A 24,468-nucleotide genomic window follows, 5' to 3' on the forward strand; every position below is an offset into this window, starting at 1 on the left:
AAGGATTTAGTGATTGCCAACAGCTAATGACCCTGAGGAACAGACTACTTGATGTGATACTTGTACAACTGACTGAACACTACTGACTTTTTAAAATAAAAATAGCATCCCTATTTACCACATTATTGTAAAGGAAAGATTGCCATTTACATCATAGCTGCTTTTCTGACAATGTTGAAACATCGCTCAAGGCAGCTCTATATCTGCACCTGTGCCCCACACATGAGAACCCTGGGAAAGTAGTGTACAAAGCAGCAAGGTATGAACACACATCAAATGGGTTCCATGTTTTGCTGGTTTAGAGAGGAAAAAAACCCAATAGTTTCTTAAAGCTTAAATTTGGAATATAGTTAGTAGTTGTCAAAAGATGCTTAGATTTCTTTTCATATAGAAAAATGTGTGTTTATGTCTGAAAGTATCTAGCGGGGCCAATGCATCTCACATGCCAAGCTGACCTTTAGAGAGGACTACTGGAGAGTTTCCAAGAGGAAAGCAGACTTGGATATTGGCAGATTGTGGCTGTTTTTCTCCTCTGTGCTTCTGAATTTCTATGTTGACCACGCCCAAACAGTGACAGGCTGAGCTCTCCTACAGAGGGACGGATTTGTGCTGGGGACTGTCCCCCCGCAGCCGTATCAATGCTAACTGGTGAAAAACAGGCAGGCTGAGCTGGGCACAGCCCTGGCAGTGTTTTGCTGGGTTTGGGCCCTGGGGCAGGGCAGGTGTTCAAGAGCTGCTGTTCTCCCTTGGCCATCATAAAGCCCAACACAGAGGTCTAACTGGTGAAAGGCTGATAGGGGAGATAAAGGCAAGACAAACACGATGGCAGCAGGTGAAGCTGGGGCCCCAGGCTCATCTTTGCACCCTGTGCCAGTGCCACCCACAGTGCCACCACTGAGCTTTCCAAACTTGAGTCGTGTCTTCAGTCCAATTTGATTACAGACCTCTGCCCTTATTAAAGTGACACATGTGCCTCCTGCTGTTCATACCCTGCAGCCTGACCTGGGCAGAGCCAAAATTCCTCTGACACAGGATATCCTCATGGCATGCTCCAGCCAGGTCTTAGCTCCCAGGAAGGTTTTGGAGGCATTTGAATGAGAACCCGTGATACAACATCTTACCTATTTCACTATCCCTCCACTGCTTGGGCAGCAAGCTCTGAAGATTATTCCTAAATATGTCGGGAAGATTTATCTATTGGATTTCTTGGAAAGAGCATGGTAAGTTAAAATTAAGATAAAGTCTATACTGGAGAATGCAACACAGCGTGGCAGTGCTCAGGCTGGATGCTGGGCACCACAAGGACGTAAGTGAAAAACCCTGAGCTCTGGGCAGAGCTACTCTGCCTTGGAGGTAGAGAAAAAGACATGGAAAGGCTGGGTTTATACCGTTCCCTTAGAGATATGCTGGGTCCTCTATGTGATGCAGCTGGGCTAACTTAATGAAAAATATGTAAGGAGAAATGCAGGTGCTCCAGTCTCAGTCACAGAGTTAAATCAGGAGACAAGGCAATAAACCATGTTGCTACTAGACAAAAGTTTGGGACTGCCACATAGTACACGAGGAAGTCTGGTTGCACTGAGGGCTATTTTAAGATTTATCCTGAATTAGCATTCAGGAAGTATACTGTCATGTTCAAATGTAGTAGGAGGGCTAATTAGTTTATCTAATGCTTAATTGGTGTGACATCCTGCTATATAAAAATGACATCAATAAGAATCCTATTAAACAACAGATGAGATAGCAGGTACTTAAATGCATATGTACTTTTGTGCTTAAAATAGTACAGGCTCATAATTTAAATACCAGCGAACAAGACTGATGAATACCAGGATTTAGTCCAGATATATTTTAAGCTTGGAAGGGACCACAATGGTCAGAAATACCTTCCCAGCATCAAAGCAGTGTACTGAGCTGGCAAAACGTGCACACACAGCACGTATGCTGAGCTGGCTTGATCCTATTTGAACACCTTCCCCACTCAGCGTAGGCTGGGAGAAAGGATAAGAGGAAAAAAACCCTGTATTTAACAAGTCCTGTCTCTTTCTCTGCTGATAAATATTTCCCTGTGGAGCTGGCAGCACCCATGTAGCAGCATCAGCAAGCACCTCACCAGCAAACACGAGGAGTGCAGGGCTCTGTGCCAGCACAGCCCGCTCTCACCCACAGCTGCTCCCTGGGGACTGGGTCCCCTGTGCCTCTGCCTGCCACCAGAGCCTGTGTGTCACCCTGCTGCCACCCAGGGGTGCTGGCAATCGCCACCAGCAATATCTAAGATGTACATGGCCTCTGCTTGTTCTCAGGACGTTCAAATGGACTAAAGCAGGTGCAAGTAACTAATAGTTAAATTAGAAAAAGAATACTTATTGGTTAGAAAATTATGATGAAATTCCTGCCTAATTCATCTGTGGCAGACATTCTGGATTCACCTCTAATTCCTTTAGGGTAAATTTTATTGTGTGGGTCTTTTTTTCTGCCCAGAAGTTTTGAAGTATAACTATGACCAAGATTCTTCTTAAAGCCTCCCAGAAAGAGGGAGCTGAAATTTGGCCAAGGAGCCAAAAGAAGCAGAAGAGGAATTTGGAAAAAGAAAGATTGTATCTCCACCTTCCATTTTCTTCCAGCTTTCTAGTCCCACCAGCTCAATAGATTCCAAGTCTTTTAACAGAAGAATTTACAAAGGACTCTCCTGTTCCCTGAATGTTTTGATGTGCCTGAAGTGAATTTCTGAACTTGAAACAAATGAGTTTTCAACTTCATTGTAATGGTAAAGGCCTGATAACAGTCTGGTGCACATTGGCATTTGTAGGTTTTCAAACAAAATGAGAGTAGTATTTCTCAAAAGACACTTTATACATCTGTTCCCCCTTTATACTTCATAAGGAGTAGGGGGAAATACTTTTTTTTGGATCATCTGGTTTTGTGTATTGAAGGTGTTCTTTAATACCAAAACTAATTTAACGAGTATTTACCAGAAAGTTCAGGGAAAATATTTAAAACAGATTAATTTACTCTATACATGTTTTAGGCTTAAGAAGATACTGTCAGCTTGAAATTGGGTTAAAATAAATATCCACAGTAAGAGCTTTTGCTTGTAAACTTTTCTGGACACACTGGTCATTTTACATTTAAGGTTTTTTAGGGGTTTTTTTGTATGTTGGGAATATTTGTTTGCTTGTTTGTTTTTTGTCTTTTTCATGTTCTTGTGCGAGCAACAAGACAAAATTTATCCTCATTACACCAGGGAAAACAAATAACCAGGCCAAATGCTTTCATAAGACAACATGTGTCTCCCATCACCACTCAGGTGAAAAACACATTTCAGACAAAATAGGGTTGCTTTTGTTTGCTTTTTTTTTTTAATATCCTCTAAAAAGGGGTAAATATTACAGGATTATTGCCCCAGCGCATTACTTCTTGTCTAGTCATTCACACATGTGAAAAACTGAATGAAAAAACATGTGCCTTCATAATGTTTGGGAAAGTGGAGAAAGACGTAAATAGTATATTCAGAGCTAAACTGGATCATGATCCTGTTCATCTAAAAGGGGACAGATTTTCAATCCTGTTCATGTAAAAGGGGTCAGATTTTCTTTTCACTTAGGCTAATGTAAACTGCAGAAATATTTTGCATGCAGTACACTATGATTTCTTCTAAATCACCTGATTTTGCTTATCTGTGATGACCAAGAGGTTTATGCCAATAAAAAGCATTACAGAAAAATAATTTTCTTTTAAACTAGTGAGTAGCAAGTTTTAAAAAAAATACTTTTGTAATTTGTAAAGAAAGGCACAGATTTAGAAAGGCACGACCTTAGAAACCTCAGGTCAGAGCTGCAGGTGGAAAAGCAAGGCAAACAATGCAAATGCTTCCATAAGAGCGAAACACAGTCATTTGGGAATTTATTTTTTTGGAAAAACATTGTGTAGCACAGCTGAAAAATGCTGTATTTTGAAATGGGGAAGGACAACAGGATGCATCTCTCTTCTGATCTATGAAGGCTGATGCTTGAAGGTTTCTTCCTACCAAAAAAAACCCATAGAAATGCAGGCCCTGCTCACAACATACTCAATTCAGTGCTCTTTTTTTTTTTTTTTTTTTTTTTTTTCCTGAGGCAGATGCATGGGGACGAACAGGAAGAAAACATGAGATTACTTTGAACAAATGCAGCATCTTCAAGGCAGGGCACACCCTCCTCGATACTGCAGCTGGTTTACAGGGTTGGGCAAGAAAGGGATGTGCTCCAAGCCCCTCGGCTGCCTTCCCCAGCTCTTGGCTCACCGGTGCGTCACCTCCTCCCGGCTGCACACCACACCGGCATCCTCCTCGTGCGAGCAGTTGTGCGTGCCGACATCGGCGTGGGAGCACTCCAGCAGCGTCCTCTCCTGCCCGGAGCACTGCACATCATCCAGAAGAACGCGCAGCGACGACCCTTCCCCAAACTCTGCCTTCTTGGTGGCCCGCACCACGTAGGGGAAGCCGAGCTGGCGGCACACCACGGCGGCGGCGGGCAAGCTCCAGCCGTCGTCGCACACCGTGCCCCACTCGCCGTCGATGAAAATCTCCACCCTGCCGCGGCCGCGGCCCCGCCGGCCCTGCCGCATCAGCCGCACGGTGCCATTGCCGGGGGGCTTCTTCTTCCTGCGCTGGCCCCGCTCCTCGGGCCCCTTCCCCGGGCCCCCGGCCGCTGCTGTGCTTGCCCTGGTTCGGTCCCCGCCCGGCGTGCGGGGGCTCGGGGGCTCGGGGACGCCTCCCCACGGGGCCTCGGTCGTGGTCTTCGGCCGGGGACGTGGTGTTGGTGTCTTCATAATAAACTCTGTCGCGGGGAAAGGCCAGAAAACATGAGTCTGTCACTCCCCGGGCAATGCTTGAATTCAACTATATGAAACCAGTCCTGATTTTCTACTTTCATAACTGATTTCTTGGAATTTGCCTACTCGATCCTGTATGAGAAGCACCAACACTCTTGGCGACCCGGTATTTCCTCAGTGAGAAGTGTTGGCTGCCTCTGGTTAGCAGGCAGGGCTGAACGCCAACACCCAGCCGCTCCCAAAAAGGAAGCTCCAAGTGCTTTATTGGCAAATGTCAGCCTGGCCCTTAAAGCTTAGGTGCTGGAGTTTCACAGTCAGCAGAGGAGCTGCCGAAAGCATTTTACAGACAGGCACTATTGCTGCTCTTCTCTTCATTACTAAGGATTGGATCGTTACCAGAGGGGAGCGTGGCCTCCCCACTGGGCCAGATGCTTTATTCAGAGGAACTGAAATTGGGAACACTCAAAATCAATTCTCTCTGGCAACTGGAATGTGCAAGAGGAACCGAGTTGCCAGGACAACACATAAAACAGGATTTGGGGTTGGGTTTGTTCTTCTTTATGAAAAAAAGAAAAAAAAAAAGAAAAAATAAAAGAGCCTTGAACTCTGAAGAGATGAAAATTCTTTGCTGTCACAGTTTCCAGGTATTACTGGACTTGCTTATTCACATGTGCTTTATTTTTAGCTTAAAAATAAGTTTTAGTTTGCCAGAAGGAAGCAATTCAGAATTGCACAGAATAACATTCAACAGGGCTGGGACAGTGTCACAGACATTTGCAAAGACATCATGACTTTGAATTGTATCTCAGATTTATGTATTCATCATTTGCTTTGTAGCACAGAGAGGAGGAAAAATATCACTTTCTAATTTGTGCTTAGTATCTATTGTCCCCTTGCATTGGTCCATGTTTTTCCAAATAATGCTCTTTGAAAAGGAATTGTGCTCATGACATGAAAATATTTCCTTCCTTTGAAAGCTGCAGTTCTTAAGGCAAGAAACAGATTGGAAGGCCTTACCTGTGCACAACTCATTTGCTGGAGCCTGGTCTGGCAAAGCACTTGAAAACCCTGGGACTGATTGAATCCTGTGTAGGACTGTATGAAAGCTAATGGTCACCTGGGAGTGCTTTTCACCTCACTGGATCAAGTTGTCATTATATAATACTCTTTATTAAACTACTTATCAAATACACTTCCAAAAAATGCACTCCTAGCTAATACAAAGCACATGCCTTGGTGATTCTGTTACATTCAGACTAAATACTAACCAAAACAATAAATATTTACAGCTACACATCCTTGTTTGCATAGTTCTGAATCAAAATGGTCCTGCTTATTTTCACCAAAAAGAGAGTTCTTGAGACACTTGGTAGAATCTCTCCCACCATGTCTATTCTAATTTATGACTACCTTGTAAACAAGCCCAAAAGATTTAGTTATATGTATAGTTTAAAAATCTGAACTTTGGACTTTCATAGAGAAAAATGCATAAGCAGAAACAGACAAAAATGATTGAACATGAACCAGGTTAGTAATATTTGGAAGCTGCCTGCACAGCTAGAAAAGGAGAACATCTCTGCAGATACTGAGTCCTCAGGCATGTCAGCAGTCAGTAATTAGCCTTAGAGTTTGTTTCACCTTAAAGACTCAGTGTTGGAAGGTGCTGAGTGCCCTTACTATTCCCTGAAGCCAAAGCTGTAGGAACTGTTAGCGACTCAAGTGCAATGTAATGTGATTAATGTAATTAAAAATTAAATAAAACTGTCCTGACTTTGGAGTTCCTGCAATACCATTAGCTTTTTGACAAAGTTCATGGACTATGCTGAGTTGGAAGGGAAGTTGTTAGGGGGCTGCCTAGGTACTTACATGCATAAATTAAATGCACAGGGGAAAAGAACAGTGACACTGCCTAGTCAACTTTTGATATCCTAATATTGTGTTTAGGTTTTGCACCTCACATTAATAGTACTTGGCTTGCTGTGGATTCAGCTCCACCATCGACTACTCCAGCTTTAGCAGTACAATGCTTTATGCAGCATGAAGCAATCAAAAGGCCCTGGAGGGCTTGGGTAAGCCAAAAGTTCACCTCACTATGTGATCACCAAGTCTTTTGGGAGCATTTTCTCATCCCATATTTTCTCACTTTCAACTAACAATGACTCAGCTCTCATCTTGCTCAATGAGCTACTTCCCAACCCTTCACCCATCATATCCTCCCCACTACCTGAAGCTACTGCAAAAAATCACTTGTCACTGAAAGGCACCATTGAGCATAGGGTCTCTGGACAGCTACAGGGAAACCAAGTTGGTGGTAATGAAAAGTGTACAATGTAGCATGAAAAAGGGAAAATGAACAGGGTCAGAAACTACAAAGCAAATTTCACATGGCCAGGAAAGGGGAAATACTGTATGACTTATTTGAACCAACTCTTCAGATCCAAAACATCTGGAAAGATTTAAATTTGACGATACCCTGAAGAGTGAAACTCTGGGTAGTCTCCACACATGTGGAGAAATAGTGCAAGTCTGGAGTTTGTATCTACTGCCAGCTAACATGAACCAATAATAAACAGCAAGAGTTACACTCACTCTCCTTTGGCACAAACGGGATGAGCTTGCTTTTGACTTTCACTGGCGATGGCTCAACTTGGCATTTTCCTGGTGGTGCTGTCCTTGAAAAAAAAGGGACACATACACTGAACAATTAATTCTTTTCCTCTGGCATTGCAACATTTTGCTTCCCATTGTTTTTCTAAAAACATAATTCTTATTGGAAAAAAGAAAAGTCTGTTTAAATGATGCAACTAATCTCTTACAGTAGAAAACATAACTGAAGAATCACAGATCACCATTGATGAAAGTCCAAATATTCATAAGGCAGTGGAGTCCTCTGTCTGTGTTTCAGTTGCCACTATTGAGTCCCTTAAGGATATAAAACACTGGCAGGTTCAAGCACTACAGAAAGAGATTAATCAAACTGGAAATAAAAATTACAAAACTAGACAGTATATGTTGAACATCTGACACAAAGGTCTTGTGTATGCAAGATTTCAGACTGTTTTCACGGAAGCAAAATAACACACTGTTATTCATACAGAAAGCCCAAACAAATGTCGTGCCAAAAATGCATCAGTTTCAGAAAAGAACTCTGAGTGTCTCCTCCAGAGCCTTTGTCTTAGCATGGTGCTTTATTTTGACACAATTTTTTAGCCATACAGATGTATCTCACTTCTGGGGAGTCACATCCAGTTCATCATCACTTTTTCCTATGACAGCTATCTTGGTAATCCTCAGACTTCTTCAGAGGTTTTTAAATTGATTGAAAAATGCAGGATGTTTGCGTTTGGAGGGTATAACTCCTGTGCAATTAGATTGTTTGCACTTGCATTTCTCTCTGGACGGCAGAGAGCTTCCCTCTCAAGTGTCTACACAAGGTTGTTCCCTACTTTTATGAATTTTCCAATTACTTTTTTTGGTACTCTGAACATGAACAAAACTTCTTCTTTTTTAACTTAAACTTACCACTTGTGTTTGACTGTGCTTTCTTTATTTTTGCAAAAGTTGCATAACACCAGCTTCTTAATACATAGTTTACAAGAACTCTTCCATTGCATTAGATAATGGAAAATGCTCCTGACAGAGGAGAGTTGGAGGAAACACAGACAGATCTGGGGGCTCTTTAACTTTGGAGACTGGTTTCAACATAAAACTAGACAAGTGGTTTGGTTCAAAATCCTCAGATAGCTAAAGCTGTAAATTTAATCCATTAAAAAAAAAAAAAAAGCTACAAAAATCTCACTCTGAGAGTAGCTTGGTGTTTAGCCAATAATAGTAATGCTTTAAAAACAGGAAGATGGAAAAAACAGCTGTAAGTCTTCCCATAAAACACGGCTATTTCCTGCCTTGCCCAGCCTCAGATACAGGCACGTGGAATCCAAGGGGGTGTAACGATGGTCTTGTTTTCTTGTCCAATCCATATTGCTCTTTGAAACACTAAGAAGAAGGCCCTTTTTGATATTCATGTCTGTTTTGCCCAAGAAAGCACTGCAGGTCACACTGGTCCAGCTTTGGCTGAAGTGGCCTGGGGGCACAGGGCTCTTGTGGGGGATGAAAAAAGGGATGGAGAGGAACTCAGAATAAAGACCTTGAGAAAAACTTCCTCCTTTTGGGTAGGAGTCTAGAGAAATTTTATCCAAGAAAGGCAAGCCACCCACAAAACACTCCTTTAGCATTTAGGAAATCTCCAAACCCACGTAACACCAACAGGACCCATAAAAATTTGGAACCAAGCAGTGTAGACCCCAACTACTCAAGGAGCAAAGCAGACCCACAAGGGGTTGCTCCAGATGTTCCTTGATCGACCTCTCAGAAGGGCCCAGCACAGGAGAAGAGTTAATTAGTCAGCCAACATCACTCATCACATCCACACCATCACACATCCCACCCACACCAAAACATCCATACCATCCATGCCAGGACTCACTGCACCATCACCAGGCCTTGCAACAAGAGCATCTCATACCTGGAAGTGTCCACCACTTTGTACACCACTCCATGGGGAGCTGTGGCACTTGGTACACCAGTAGACAGGAAGTACAGTTCCCCTGGTAAAAAAACCCAGACACACCCATGAAAACTGTCCATGGAGATTCTGTCCTGTACAGCACAAAGGCATTAACTCTGCATCACGAGTCTGAGAGCTCATCTGCAGTCCACTGGCATAAAATACTCTTAGTGAGTGGCAGCTTTTACAAATTGTCATGAATTGCTATTTGGACAAATTTCCATGGCAGGTTCACCTGCTCAGACCTTCCTTGTCATCTCATTATGATCTGTGTCCTTTGACTTCTTTATTGTAAAACAGTCAAACCCTGAATTACTTTCATTGAAATGAAAGGAAAGGAAATTAAGGAAGTTCACTGTCTTCTTCTCATTTTCATGAAGCACTCCTTTGGAGTGAATTACAGGAGAAAAAGATTTTGCTTTTGCTTTCTCTAGCACACTCACGGAGTGAGACATATCTCACACAAAAGGCATTTGATTGATCACAGCTCTGCCAGGTCACATGAGCAGGGCTTGACCTTCAACCAAACAATGTCCATCACCATTGATTTGACTTATTTTCTCTTAACTGCATTTCTATCCTTCTTCTCCCGTTGTGCAGGGGAGACTGGGATAAACAATCCTGACACTCTTTTGAGAGCTCAAGTGCTTGAGTGGTGCAACAAAAAGGATCAGAGAGAAAAAATACCTTTGCAATATTTTTTTAAAAAAGAGAGGAAATAAAAAAAAGAGGCAATACAGACTTGCTTAGCAAATAAGGCAGATTTTTTTTTGGGGGGGGGGGCGAGTGTCCTATGGGTAAACCAAGGGGAAGAGGGGAAGGAACAGAGAGGTCAGTGTGAGCAAAGGAATGTGTGGGCAATTAGTGGCAACTGGGGCTGGGCCTCCTTCCTCCTGCCTGCTCTCCTGTGCTGCCCTGGGCTGGGCTCCTCTGCATAATTTCAGGGCAAAAACCTCTGGCTGCCCCTGGCTGGTTTCTCGTTTTTCTGGTGAGTTTCATTAATGACAGGCCAGATGCAGCCTTGGTCCAGATGGGGATGGGAAACACCTGGCACTGAGTTTGTGGTGAGGTGTGCTTCACATCCTGCCCTCCTTTCCTGGAAGTTGTCAGGCAGAAGTATGGATGCTCAGGCCATGAAGCACACAGGCTACACACACGTGACCCAGAGACACAGTGCCTGGAGCGTCTCTGACACGTTCTGCTGGCCAGAGATGGGGCTGGTGGCTTTATAATGGCTGTGCAATGAGCCAGAAATAGAGATCTCCCCACCACATGTACACATCCACTGCACCAGATAGATTAAGATTCATCAGAGCAACAACCCCAAAACTTGAATGTTTCTGTGAAGAAAACCCTGTTAAAATAAACTGTGTGGCAAACTTGTAAAAAATGAGATTCCCAGCACAAAAAAAGTTGCAAGAGAAAACTGTTCACAGCAGATAAAGCAACATCAACTACACTGTTGTTAACAGATTTCTTTCCATTACTATAAAGCAAACACAAGGCAATTAACTTCCTCTGAAAACAGACTCCAGCCCAAATCTCCACTCAGCTCTATCACGCTTATGCAAAGCACAGTGTAGGACAAAAAAAGCAGCAGCGCTTCACCCCTGCTTTGTCCAGACTCTTTCAACAAGCACAGGATGAGGGAGATCATCCTCATGTGCATGAGCAAGGACTGCAATCAACAGCTTGATATTGCACTTGGCATAAAACTGATTTGAACTGTTATTTGATTTTAGGGTAAGATATCCTTCTCACTACAGCACTGTGAAATAGCTCTAAATCCCATGAATATTAACCATTAAAGAAAATGGAATTTAACTCTAAAAAAAAATCCATCAAACTTTCAAGCCAATACTTAACTTGGAGGATTTGCATTCACGTGATAAAATTTACATTTATATGATTTGAGCAACATCCAAACTTGACATAATCTGCAGGACAAAACAGATGCTTAAAAGCTGAGGCATTCTGGAAGCAGGTGCTTGTGATCATGAGCCAAGACCTCCCTGGAACAGGGCAGAGCACAGCTCCTGCACTGCTGGGTCACACAGAAAGCACACATTGTGGGGCTCGTCCTCTGCCCACCCCAGCCAGGGGCTGTGTGGGCTGCACATTCTGCAACACCCCTCTGCAAACAGTGGGAGACACCACCAGCTTTCACCCCAGGACTCTTTGTTTCCTCCTTTTCAAATCACAGCAGCTCCCTTCTAGAAAGTAAAATGTCTCCAGTCATGAAAACACAGCAAAGCCCCACTGAGACTGCATCCTTCAGTCCTAAGCAAGGCAAAATCCCAACTGGCACTAATAAAATATGGACTTAAAGACTCTTTTGCTGATGTCTCACTCAAGACGTAACATACACTTTTGTTCTGCTTCAACTTGAGAGATACAAATACCCCTGCCCAGGGTGAGCAGATACATAACTGCCGTTTATGACATCTGTTTCCCTGTATCCATTAATAATGCCCGCAGCCTTCTTGACTAGACAAGAAGATAGACTTCCTCTCCCTTGGGTATCAGCTTCTCAGACTCCTAGTGCCTGCATTTCCCATGGCATGGCACTGTGAAGAATGAGGGTTTTTTCCTAAGCTTTGTTTTATTCTACTTGCCCCCCTCTGCTCCCTATTCTCCAGAGGGAAGGTGTGCAGGCAGCAGCACATCCAGCACACCAGACTCAGTCCCAAGGCAATTGACTGTCCAACTCCCACTGCAGACACTGCATGGCACACAGACCTCAAAACTAGCACTGTAACTTTGTTTTGGTATTTGGGAGGTGCTGGGAATCTGGCATTTTAAAGACCCGTGCTGTGCCTCCCCACTACCCACTGCTTGCCAGGAGTCCTCTCTGACCCCTCCTCTGGTGTTTTATTCTGAAGAGAAACCAGAAACGCACCATTCAGTGTGACATAAAGTTAAAAGATTACCTGCTTCATCTTCAGCGAAGGAGATGATGTATTGATAATAGTTATTGATAAGCCCAGGGAACATACACGTTTGTCCTGTCCCCATGCAGATTTCACTGTACTGCCACTCTCCAGTAGCACGATCCTCCTTCAAAGACATCAGGCGTCTGCAAGGCAAAAGAACACTTCTACAACCTGACCCAGATGATTTATGAATATTAGCATGGACAGCTGAAAGGATATTTAATGCTTCCTACCCACACTAGCAGCAATAAGAACTGCAGCTTCTCTGAAGAGTGAAAGATTGTCAATATTAACCCAAAAGTACCCTGCAACCCGGCAACCCCTCGTCTTTCAAGGGCAACACAAGCACACGAAAAAACAAGAGGGGGGCGTTGAAGGGCTATCAGGCTATTTTAGGGGGGGATTTTGGCTGGGGTTACAACTTAGTGAGTGTCCTAAGTGTTTACTTACCCACTCATAAAATCACCAAATATGTACAGGCCATTCAGGTTTGGAGATTCACAACCTCGATAGACGTAGCCTCCTGTAACGGATTTCCCCATTTTGTGTGGGTATGCGTAGATTGGAAGCACATCGTCTGTAGGGCAGAAGAGATCTGTGACTTGTTTTGCACATGCTGCAGAACAGCTCTTTACCTAGACTGTTCTGAGACTGGCAGAGTGCAATCAGGTTCCCTGGTGCAACTTCTATTTAAATGAATGGCCAATGGAGTTGTATTTAGTTTGATTTTCACCTTCTCAGAATCACATTTGATTGCCCTGCCCCTCACCAAGACACCTCAGCACTCTCCTGAGCCCTTCTCCTCCCACTACCATCCATCTGTTAGTGCCACTTTTGGAACATTTCTACAGAGCCTGTCTGATTTCGCTACAAATTCACAGGTTACTCCCAGAGTCACTACACCCATGCAGGAAAAGTTTGCCCAATGCAGCTTTGTTTAGGTGGTAAAAGGAAAAAAAAAAAAGGGTGATTCCATACTGCAGGCTCTGATGAAAATATGTCAGATGTCAGCACAAATAGCTTCTGTTCCTCTGAGATGGAGAAGCAGCTTGAAAGGGCCATCAAATATTTATGGGATGGCACAGGCATGAATGATGTAGTACTGGCAAATTCATCGTGAAATATAAGTTAAAACATATGACAAATGTAAAACGGAGAGATATGTCCTGATTTTGAGGGTCTCCATTAGGTGCTTCCCCCCCTTTCTTTTGAAACTCCTGGCCCACAGGTACCTCATGGTAGCCTTTCCTCCTCATCCTCATAGCCTTTCTCCCTGCCCATGTAGCAGATGCTGCAAGCAGCAAACCCAGCAGTTCTGCCAGCAAGGAATTTGCACCAGGGGAATTTCCTCTAAAGCAGGTGTTTTTTACACTTCAGCTGTACTTATCATTCTAAAGGGGCTGTGACATTTCACTGTTTTAACAAAGGGTCTCTAAAGTCATCAAAAACTGCTCTGAATCCCTGGAGACCTCAGTGAAGTGTCTGCCATGAATGCTCAAGTGGGTACTGTCACACAGGAGAGCAATAAATGAGCTCTCTTATCAACTGCTTCAGCAAAAGGAGTGCAAAAAATCTGCTCCCCCCTCTTGACATTTTTATAAAAATATACTTAATCACTCTTGTACTTATAGTGAAGCTAATAAAGGGAAGGAATTTAAACTGAGTTAATATTAGGAAGAAAATTAAACAACAACACACAGCACATAGAAGAGAAAAGAATCAGAATCTCAGCTAATGCAAATCAGTGCCAGCCCACTCCACTGCCCCCCTGAATCTCTTAGGAGAGGTTCCAGCACAAGACATGGTCACATCAGCCCTTGCAATTCAATATGTTCTGACTTCACATATTCACTGGAATTTAGCCAGTCAGTAAACACCCTCAATCAAGTTTTGAATAGTTTAAAGAAATGAAAATAAAATGAGGTTTTCCTTTGTGGCATAGCTAAAAGGAATGAAAATACGCCATACATTCAGTTCCCTGCAAAGCAGGCAGTGTGCATAAGGGTTGATCAGTCAATGTTCTCTCTTTTTTTAAAATAAGGACACTACTTGTGAGTTATGGAGAAAAATACAATTCCTCCAGATTTTTCTTGCTCCTGCACAAAAGCTTATTTTATCTGGCAAAGATGAGATTGTCCCTCTAAACCAGAGAATCACTAAGTAATTTCACTAACACCACCAATCACCTAGAAAAACAACAGCTAGCATGTTTCATTTTCCTCCTAACTCAGAAATGGTAACATTTGTATTTTCAGTATGTTCCTTATTAAGGAGCAAGCCAGTTCCCTTCTATACAGAGACAACAGAGGTTTGCATCTCAAAAAGCTGTGTTTACCACCAAGAAGTCAGGCTTTGAAGGCATGAATTAAAAATGAGAGCACATCTATTTACCCAAGGAGGAATTGGCGCAAAGTTTTTTATCGTAACAGCTGAACCCTTCCCTCGCCCTCCAGCCGTAATTTTTCCCTTTCTCGACAATGTCGACTTCTTCGTATTTATTCTGCCCCACGTCCCCACAGAAGAGCCGCCCCTTCCCTTCCTTGGTGTGAGGGTCGCCCCTGTCGAAGGAGCAGCGCCACATGTTCCTCACGCCGTAGGCATACACCTCGGGGCGAGCCGTGGGGTCGCTGACGAAGGGGTTGTCGGGAGGGATTCGGTACAGCGGCCCGCGGTCGTTGTTGTCCACATCGATCCGCAGCACTTTGCCCAGCAGGGCTGACCTGTATTGGGAGAAGAAATGAAAAAGATAAAAAAACCCCTAAGACTAGAGCTTGGCAAAAACAAATCAGAGAGGGGAGGGGTTTGGAAAGTCTGAGGTTTCATTCTTTCTGTTTTAGAAAAGACAAGTCTTTGAATATCTCAGAAAAAAAGAACCATTTCAAGATAATTGCCTTTGCCCCCGCACAGCCTTCAAGTGGCTGGCACTGATTTCCCACACTTGGAGTTACCTTAGGGATGGATCCAACTCTTACTTGTTCTGGGCATTTCCAAAGGTGCCAAAAGGATCCCCAGCCATGCCTCCATCTCCAGTGAAGATATAGAGATACCCATCATCTCCAAAGAGCAGCTCTCCTCCATTATGGTTGGAAGCAGGCTCTTCTATTTCAAGGATTATCCTAAGTGAAAACGGAGAAAGCAATTACCTACTGCACAAATACTCTGCAAAGGGCAAAGCAACGGCATGGCAGTGTAGCTCTTGACAGATGGAAGCAGCTACAGATTGGTTTTGAAACAAATTCCTCCATATCCATGTTACTGGATTTTTTTGGGGGCATAGCTGATTTTCTAACCTTAAATAGTTTCAACATATTTTCCAGATTACAGAAACACCAAATTGTGTAATATGGAAAGTCTGGGAAATCACATGACAAAATATACTTTTAATTACTTAAACTTTTCCACTGATTCTTTCTTCCTCCTTGTTAAACTTTTTTTTTTTTTTTTTTTTTTTTTTTTTTTTTTTTTTTTTTCTTTATAATTTATTAAAGACAAGGCATCTGAGCTTATAACCAACTGGAAATTGTAAGAGAAAGGACTCCAGTCCATCTGTGCATCTGCCCAGCTTTTGGCACGGTCCTGTCAGGAGCTCTCAGGGAGAGCATAAAACTTTTCAAACATTAAGGAATAGTTAAATTCTTAAAGAGAGAAGAATCCTTAAATGATAATTAGACACTCAGGACCTTATGAGTTTAAAGAGCAGTTAAAAGCACCCCCACCAACAAACTGAATTTACCAAAGGTTTTACAAAGCAGTACCAACAAAATTTACCTTAATTTTAACCCCAAACTCTCTTGTTTATTTTATGCATGGAGTCCCTTCCATAGCATGGAAAGGGGAAAATACATAAATTGTAATTTTATAAAATGGTAAAGCCACAAATACATGCAGTGGAGGTTCCCAGGTATAACAAGAGAAGTTCATTATTTCCAGCCTCTAAAAAAACTAGATTTCATTCTGGAAGTGCATCTCAATAGCTGTAAAAGCAAATTTATAACATTTACTTACACCACCTCAGTTTTAGACAGGTTTTTGGGGTTTTTTTCCCTTCTGAAATGTTGATAGTCATTTTGAGTTGTGGGAAGGAACCCAACTACGGAGTTATTGTCACCTCCTGTTAAATGTCAGCACCTCTGTGATAAGGTAACTGTGCAAGAGTGCACAGCTTCCAGCTGACAGAAGGAGTGAGGGAGGATCCTGTACAGACAAAGGTGAATCTTCCTCAACCTCCCAAAGAAGATGGAAAAAACCAAAATGCATTGAGAAACATCTGAGGATAAACAGACACACACATTTGTGCCGAGGCAGCACACAACACGTGTCAGCTTGAGCTCCCTCTTGGGCAGCAGCTCAGGATGAAGTCAGTGGGACCTGTGCCTACATAAGCACAATAGGACCACAATTTTGTTTTCTTAAGCTTTTGCTGTACTAACCATAAGCTAAGTAAGCACAGAAATTGTTACAAACATAGAGCCTGAGGATTCTCAAACATGACTGCTCATGGGCTGTTGATATCTGCAGGTTTCTGATTCGCTTTCCTGAGTGCCACGTTGTAATTCCCTTACCTGTCATCTACAGTGCTGTTTACACTGGATTGCTGTAATTGCTTTATAAACCAGTATCCCCTCTCTGTCATTAGGTTATGCACATTTATGAGCTAGAATCATCCATAGCTGGGTGGCTGGAAAGCCCCTAATAAAATCCAAATATTGAAGCAAAAATCTTAGCATTAGTATCTTCAAGGGTCTCTTAAAACAGTGGTTCTATAACATAGTTCTGCAACAGGTTATAAATCTATGAGCCTGACTCCACAAACAAGTCTCTCATCATCTGTGCATATTAGTGCGGAACAACTGCAAGACCAGATTCAAACAAATGACCCCTCCAATTAAAATATACTCAGTAATAATATAGTGACTTGTGTTTTATTTAATTTGATATTAAATTTGTAATATCAAAGGGTTGAGTTGTTGTTCAGATAAAGAACTATGGGGCCAAATCCATCTTTGGTCTGGTATCACTTAGTTTGTTTATACTAATTTTGGAAACTTTTGGCTTTGGAATGAATTTCACTCATGCTTTGCACAAGTCTGTTTTAAAGGGTAATTATTAAAGCACAAAATAAACAAATAAACCTCCAAGACCCACCCAGCGATAACCCCAAAATACTAGCTATAAATAATATTCAATCCATGTTTAGTGAATTCCTCAGACATGCCAGAACTGAGAATTGTACATGTTTTCTCCCTGAACACTTGCAGCTCATCCACAGAGGACAAATGCATTATGCACCTCAATACACTAGACATGGACTTGGACTAACATGCTAGCACTCTGGAATGCAAAAACATTAAGCTAAATAAGTCTCGTTCATTAATCTTTTAAAATGCACAAGTTCTTAAAGATCTAAGATCTAGTGCAGCCCTGCTGCACAATTTCTAAGATCTTAAATTCATTTGCCAGAGAAACGTGTACAATACCTTTCAGAACCATGGTCCAAGGTATTCATGTCAGCAGGAGAAATCCTGAACTCACTGATTCGGATTCTCTCCTCATAACGAACTTCAACTGAATAGTAGACGTAGACTTTACCATTAAATTTGAATTTAGGGTGGAAGACAATACACAGAAACCCTCTCTCATCCCCTTCCCAAGGCGAGGTGAGCACAGCTTGGCTGATGTTCAGGAATGGTTTTTCGAGCCTGGATCCATCAGGGAGGTAGGTCCACACCAGGCCAACCTGCTCTGCGACGAAGAACCTGTGGGTGCCATCGTTGGCGTGTACCATCGCCACGGGATTGCGCAGCCCGTTGGCAACCTCCACGAGGCAGAGCTGGAGACAGCCCTCCGCGTCAGCGGTGACCAGCCCCAGGTTCTGGTTCAGGTCCTGGTTAGCCAGCAGGTGTGGGAAGCAGTAGTCGGTGTCCTCCAGGGACAGGTAGCGGCAGAACTTTGCCACGTTGTTTTCCAGTGCAATTAACTCTGGGTCTGCAGAGAGAGAGCGAAAAATGGAGCGGCAGGTTTGCCACACTTGCGTGCAATAGTCTTGGCATAGTCCTGGAATTGTCCGCACAGGGGTGGAGGGATCCTCAGCATCGTACAAGTGAGCTGCATATGGAGAGCATTCCTAAAGGGAGGGAGGAAAAGCTTCAAGTCATTTCTTGGACCAGATTTGAAACAGCTGAGCAGTGATACTAATTGGAGATATTTCATCTTAATTGCAAGATATGTTGAGGTTTATTCTGAAGATATATTAACAGAGGGAAAGATCTTAGAAAGGGGGTTTTTCTCAGCACTCATGGAAATTATCTTCAATGTTCCTGGTGAAAGCTGACTTCCTCAAGCTGTTACTCATTTATTCTAACCACAGAACTTTAAGGAAAAAAAAAAAAAAACAAAACTGCAATGATGCCTATGTTGCTACAGCACCCTAGTAGACTGTACTGGGGAAAAAGAGACTTTTCTTCCTTGGATGCTCTGACTTTATCTGTGAAATAATAAGATCCATCACAGAACAGAAGTGAAACCAAAGAATTTTCTGAGAAGATTCAGGCCCTGCATCTCCACACTGACATAGAATGGGAAAGGCCATCAGGGCCAAAGCCTGGGACATTCATACCTCATCATCTGATAATCCAGGCATGCACTTCAAACATGGGCATAATTTACAGCTTGGAAGGAGTGGGATGTGAAAGAGGAGGAGGTGGGGAGGACACCATCTTTGCTTGGATCCAGTTGCCTTTGATGGTGGACCTTTGCCTACACATAGTTTTATATCCCCAGCCAGGAGTGGCGAAAGGCACCTCATGATCATGACAGGGGTCAGCAAGTTCTGCAAGGGATGCTGAGGTTACAGGATTTCAGACAGTGAGTGCAGAATGGCCATAATCCAGGCAAGGCCCACTGGCAGCAGCAGCAGCTCAACCCTTGTTTATGGAAGGTGCAGCCTTGTAAATCTGCTTAAGGATTGGATCAAGCTCACGCAGGTCATTGTAATCTCCATGATGAGAACTTCTACAGACCAATTTTCCTTATGAAAAAGCTGCAATCCAGTAAAACTGTCTGTAAGCTACAAACTGACCAAAGTGACTAAGTTCTGTTTTGCAAGGGGTTTTTGCTTGTAATAAACACAATATTTTCCAGTTATAATGCATCTTCCCAACAAGCACCTCAAAAGCGCTCTTCAAATAATGCAGCGTGACTCTGTGGAGGCTCGATTATTTTCAAAGTTATATTTTGACAAATACCTGAAGCAACAATGGTTAGAAAAGAAACTACTACTTAAATAAATTCTGTGGTTTTTAATTCCTATCTGGCGTTGCTTCTTCTATTACTAAGAAAAACCAGCTTAATTAAACAAAAATAAATAGCTGTTTCTAGATCTGTAGGGAGATATATCTTAACGCAAATTACAACACTATTCAGTAGCTGAAAAGATATAACATCTGAGATTCAGAACTGTTTAAATTAGCGGATAAGCATACACAATATTTAATTTTTATTTTATCTTCCATTACGTACCATAATAAACTGAGAGGCCATGTAACAGATCATTAGTGTACCATAAGCTTTCCTCCTGGAATGTCAAGCCATTCATTGCAAAATGAAGGTTATTATGCTTTCAAATGAGCAGCAATTAATGTGGTAAAAAGAAGATTGCTTGTGACACAAAGCACTGAAATTACACAGGCAGATTGGGTAACACACTCGGCTTGGTTACACGAGGTGTGCCAGGGACAGAAAGAGACAGAGAATTTGTCAATTCACTTGTGATGACTGAAAAATTTGCCTTAAAAAACAAATTGAAATGAGACAAAAAGGGAATTTGGTGGGAGGGCTGGGTGGGAGCTCAGTCTGTTGTTGCCTATGGAGGTTTCCCATTCAGAGAGAGGAGGCCCCTCACTTGAGTGCTCAGGTGTACCTCATTGTCTGAAAGCCTCTTTCAAAACAAGCAGTGATCTTATGCATTATAAAGCAATGCCCTGGCTTCAGGATCAGGATTAAAAATAGCCCAGAGATATGGATTCCCTGTCTCTGCCACTGCAGGCTGTTCACCACAGCCTCAGCTGTGTCTGTATAGAAGTTGTGGGCAACTTTTTCTCTCCTTACAATATTCCTGCTGGCATACCGCTAATTACAGCAGCATTGCACTGGCAGTGTTATTCAGAGATCTATCACTAGCCTGAAAGCACCTAAGCATGTCCTAGGGTATTTTCAAGACCTGTGAAATAGTTTCCAAATTTTATTCTGGAAGAGATGGAGCCTCATGCCTTATGCTGAATTTCTTTGCTTCTGAAGCAAATGTTGTGGTCCTTTAGCCTTCACATCATCCTGTCATGTTCACAAAACTCAAAATACCAAGAATCTCTACCTTAGTCAGAGCTCAGGATCAGTATTAGATCTAAACTGTCATTTCCAAATGATGCTGTCTTTTCATTAATTTTAAACTCTGTTGTGGTCCAGAGACCGAGGAAACTGATGGGCAGATGATCAGTTACTTTAGTGGGGCTGGAACAAGTTTGTACTATGAAAATAACTCATCAGAAAACAAAACAAGTCACATTAAGACAGGCTAGCCAAATGCATCAGTCTGTTCCAGTAATTCAGTGGCAGCTCCTTATCTGGGGAATTCCAGCAGTCTGAATCTGATGGAACACCCACATCAGACAATGTCTTATAAACTGCTGCTATCGGCCTGGAGGAAGCAACAGGACTCCTCAGACTCCTCCTCAGTTTCCACATTATCCCTGCATTCCTTGACCACCTCCATCTGGAAACTCAAGCCTTTAAGCAAGCTGTTCCCCGAGGAGCAGAGTGAAGCACCTGCTCTTGCAGTTTGGTGGAGAAGAGAAGGCTCCAAGGTAACCTTATGGCACCTTTCACAAGAGAGGTGGAGAGGGACGTTTTACGAGGCAGTGAAGTGATAGGACAAGAGGTAATGGCTTTAAACTGAAGGAGGGTCAATATAGATTAAAGAAAAAGTTGTTTACAATGAGGGTGGTGAAATACTGTAACAGGTTGCCAAGAGAGGTGATAGACACCCCATCCCTAGAAACATTCATGGACACATTGAGCAACCTGATCTTCGTTGAAGCTGTCCCTGCTCATTGCAGGGGAGGCTGGACTAGGTCCTTTCCAAATCAAACTATTCTATCATTCTATGAATTCAAGAAAAGGCAGGAATCCACAAGCACAAACTGAGACACTTGTCAATATAATTCGATCACATTTGAGAGAAATCATAAACTGTGAGCAGGAAGAGACAGAAGCATGCTGAGTAAGTCACAGAAACAAACTTATTAATTCAGGTCTAGGATATAAATTGTATATACAATGAATGAATAGAAGCAGAATGTTCTAGGGTGTTTGCAATGACTGAACTTCTATGACGTGCTGTGCAGCCAGAGGCGGTGGTTTGTAGCCACATCTGGGCTGGTGATGCACTGAGCTCATCAGAACATTTCAGTGAATCATTGCTCCCACTAAGATATTTCTCTGCTTCTGAAGACATTTTCAATGGTTGGCTTTCTGACAAACATAGGAGACTTAGTTATCACTTCCAGAAGCCAGAGTGCTTAGCACACACTGCTAACTGCTTTCCATCTGCAAATGGACACTTGGACACGGCTTGTTTCAGAAATATATTCAGATTTTTTTCTTCCAGTACAGTGTGAGATGAAATAGAAGTCAGTTCTCTAGAACCTGGTGTGGAAAAGTGTTGTCTTTCTCTTTATGCTGTAAGGACCCCAAGAGGTACTGGAAAAATGCTAAGAGCAGGATTTCTGAAAAGCTATTTTGATCCCATCTGAGCACAGCAGACAAGATTTCACTGTCTGAATTAATATACGGTTTACACTTGCATGGTGCTGAGCTGCCACTGCTCTGTCTTCAGGGGCTTTTTCATACATGAGAGGTCTCCACTGATGATAGGGTCAGACACTTTGCTCTGTGCAGACTCTGATCATCCCATTATCATATCTGGCTCCAGAACATCAGCTCTGAATGGAAATTCCCCCCTGTGCAGGATGGCCACCACAGAGGTTCCTAGGCCACATCCACAGGCGTTACTCTGCGCCCATCACCAGGACTATTAGCTGGCACATGCTAAAAGTGCTGTAATCCAATACAAAAAAACCCACCTGACCCCATCAACTGGTCAAAACAAGGAGCAAGATTTGTGCAGGCAGGTGCCCTGCATGTTTCTTTATTAGGTCTGGTGTCCTAACCCTGGGAGGGTGAGGAGAGTCTGCAAACTGTAACTGCCCACATACCTATCTCAGACACTGCTCCTAAACCAAAGAAGAGCAATATCCCTGTTCCTCTTTTAGACGAGTGCCAAAGGACCGAAAGTCCACTGGGATACTTGATGATGGGCAGTCACTCCTTCCAGTGCCTGGGAACACGTGCCTAGGCTGCTGTGCTATCCCTGATGCACGTGTGGACCGATGTACCCACGCCTGTGCCCAGGAGCTAATGCCATGGCTGATGCCCCTCTGGGTGGGTACTCCAGTCTGGACCTGGGAATTAACGCCATGGCTCACACTCCCCTGCCCTGTCCAAAGTCCCCGTGCCTGGACCAGTGCATAGGATTAATGCACCCATGTCTGGGCCATAGCATCCATACCCGGGCTCGATGCAGCCCTGCACGAGGAGATGCACACACACCCGGGCCAAAGCACTGCGATGGGGCAGAAGCGTGGATGCACCAGAAGAACTCCGTGCAAGGGTTGGATACCCCTGTGCGGCTGCAGATGTCCCCTGCGCATCGGAAGACCCCTGTGCGGCTGAACCCTGCGCGGCGGGATCCCCTCAGCGCGGCAGGAGCTCCGGGACTCCCGGAGGTCTCACCTGGCACAGCAGCTCCTGCAGGTGCCCGGCGCAGGCGGCGTAGGCGCGCTCGTCCATGCGGGCGCTGAGGCGGTAGAAGCGCTGGAGCAGGGCTCGGTCGCGGCGCGGGTCGCAGCAGCCGAACTCGGCGTAGCGGCGGCAGAAGGCGAGGCCCCGCGGCGGCCGGAACGGCGGCTTGAAGTCCAGGCACTGCGGGTGCGGCCGCGCCGGCCGCGGGGCGAACGCCGCCGCCAGCAGCAGCGCCAGGGCCGCCCGCGGGCCCCTCATGGCGCTGCCCCCGCCCTGTGCGCACAGGCCCGGCCGGCCCCGCCGCCCGCTCCGCCCGCGGCACCGGCAGCGGGGAGCGCCCGGACCGCGGCACCGAGCTCTCAGGGTCGGAGTACCGGGAGCGGCCGTCCCGGGGCTGCCAGAGCCCGGACCGCGGCACCGAGCTCTCAGGGTCGGAGTACCGGGAGCGGCCGTCCCGGGGCTGCCAGAGCCCGGACCGCGGCACCGAGCTCTCAGGGTCGCGGCACCGAGCTCTCAGGGTCGCGGCTCCTCCGCTCGCCGCTCCCCATGTGTCTCCGTGGTGGCTTTGGACGGGCGATTTTATTTTGATTCCTCCCAGACCGCAACCGGGCAGGTACTTGGCTGGACAGCCGGCAGCGGGTGTCACACAGCACCAGGGTGGATCGTGCTTGGAACTGATTCCTTAGACTCACTCCTCAAGCGACGTCTGCTGGACTCGGTTCTGTCGGCTGAGGCTCTTGTATGACCCAAACACGACAGAATAATAGCACTCGGAGTTTATGCGGCTGATGGACTTGTTTGATAACAAGAAAACCCAACTTCAGTACATCTGGTGCTTCTGCGTCGTTTGTCACAATCTCATTCTGCGCTGAGACTGATTAGGCTTAACTTTGAGGCTGGAAAGAAGAGGTCTGGTGTAGTCTTTACACCATGTGGCCCTCGGCAGCCCAGGTGACATTGCTCCGTGAAGCACTCAGCATGGTGCTCCCTCGCCCAGATGAAATAAAACTGCTGAGGACATTTTCCTCACCCTACAGTTCCTCATGGCGCACCGCAGGAACATAGTTACTCCACATACACATCATATAGCCCATATCATGTGTGATGTTATCAGCTAGTAAGATCTAGTCCCATGCAGATGGCACTTTTTTGCTGTTAAACACAGCTAGCCAAAATGCATTGTCTATTTTAATATTAACGCACTGACTGCCCCTCAAAGACAAAGAATGGAGTTTGTGCTGATACACTACATCTGACTCCTACTTTGAGACCAAGAACTACTGTACATTGCATGCAGACTATAAA

The 24,468-nt window shown here is 44.2% G+C and overlaps 1 protein-coding gene across 2 annotated transcripts; it reads right to left on the minus strand.

Moving 5' to 3' along the window:
• Positions 1-4,173: 4,173 nt before the first annotated feature.
• HHIPL1 (HHIP like 1) lies at positions 4,174-23,421 on the minus strand. Of its 2 annotated transcripts, none has more exons than XM_040067505.1 (9): positions 23,155-23,421; positions 17,787-18,433; positions 15,282-15,425; positions 14,701-15,029; positions 12,760-12,886; positions 12,307-12,452; positions 9,335-9,416; positions 7,402-7,484; positions 4,174-4,817 (listed from the first exon to the last, which is right to left on the minus strand). In XM_040067505.1, the coding sequence occupies exons 1-9, from the start codon at positions 23,419-23,421 to the stop codon at positions 4,279-4,281; spliced, it is 2,364 nt and encodes a 787-aa protein (XP_039923439.1). In that variant the 3' UTR covers positions 4,174-4,278. The 2 variants fall into 2 exon arrangements, 1 of the variants encoding a protein (XP_039923439.1); XR_005701334.1 differs by having other exon boundaries at positions 4,702-4,817; positions 7,402-7,479; positions 23,155-23,255.
• Positions 23,422-24,468: the final 1,047 nt, after the last annotated feature.

This window comes from Hirundo rustica, chromosome 6 (assembly GCF_015227805.2).
Source record: "Hirundo rustica isolate bHirRus1 chromosome 6, bHirRus1.pri.v3, whole genome shotgun sequence".
NCBI lineage: Eukaryota > Metazoa > Chordata > Aves > Passeriformes > Hirundinidae > Hirundo > Hirundo rustica.

Bases quoted from the DNA above. Each gene is read 5' to 3' on its own strand.
- HHIPL1 (XM_040067505.1), bottom strand. From the start codon at position 23,421: ATGAGGGGCCCGCGGGCGGCCCTGGCGCTGCTGCTGGCGGCGGCGTTC. The intron at 12,453-12,759 runs GTAAGTAAACAC...TTTGCCTTGCAG, and splicing joins TTTGGTGATTTTATGAGTGG to ACGCCTGATGTCTTTGAAGG. The intron at 9,417-12,306 runs GTAATCTTTTAA...TTTTTTTACCAG, and splicing joins CTTCGCTGAAGATGAAGCAG to GGGAACTGTACTTCCTGTCT.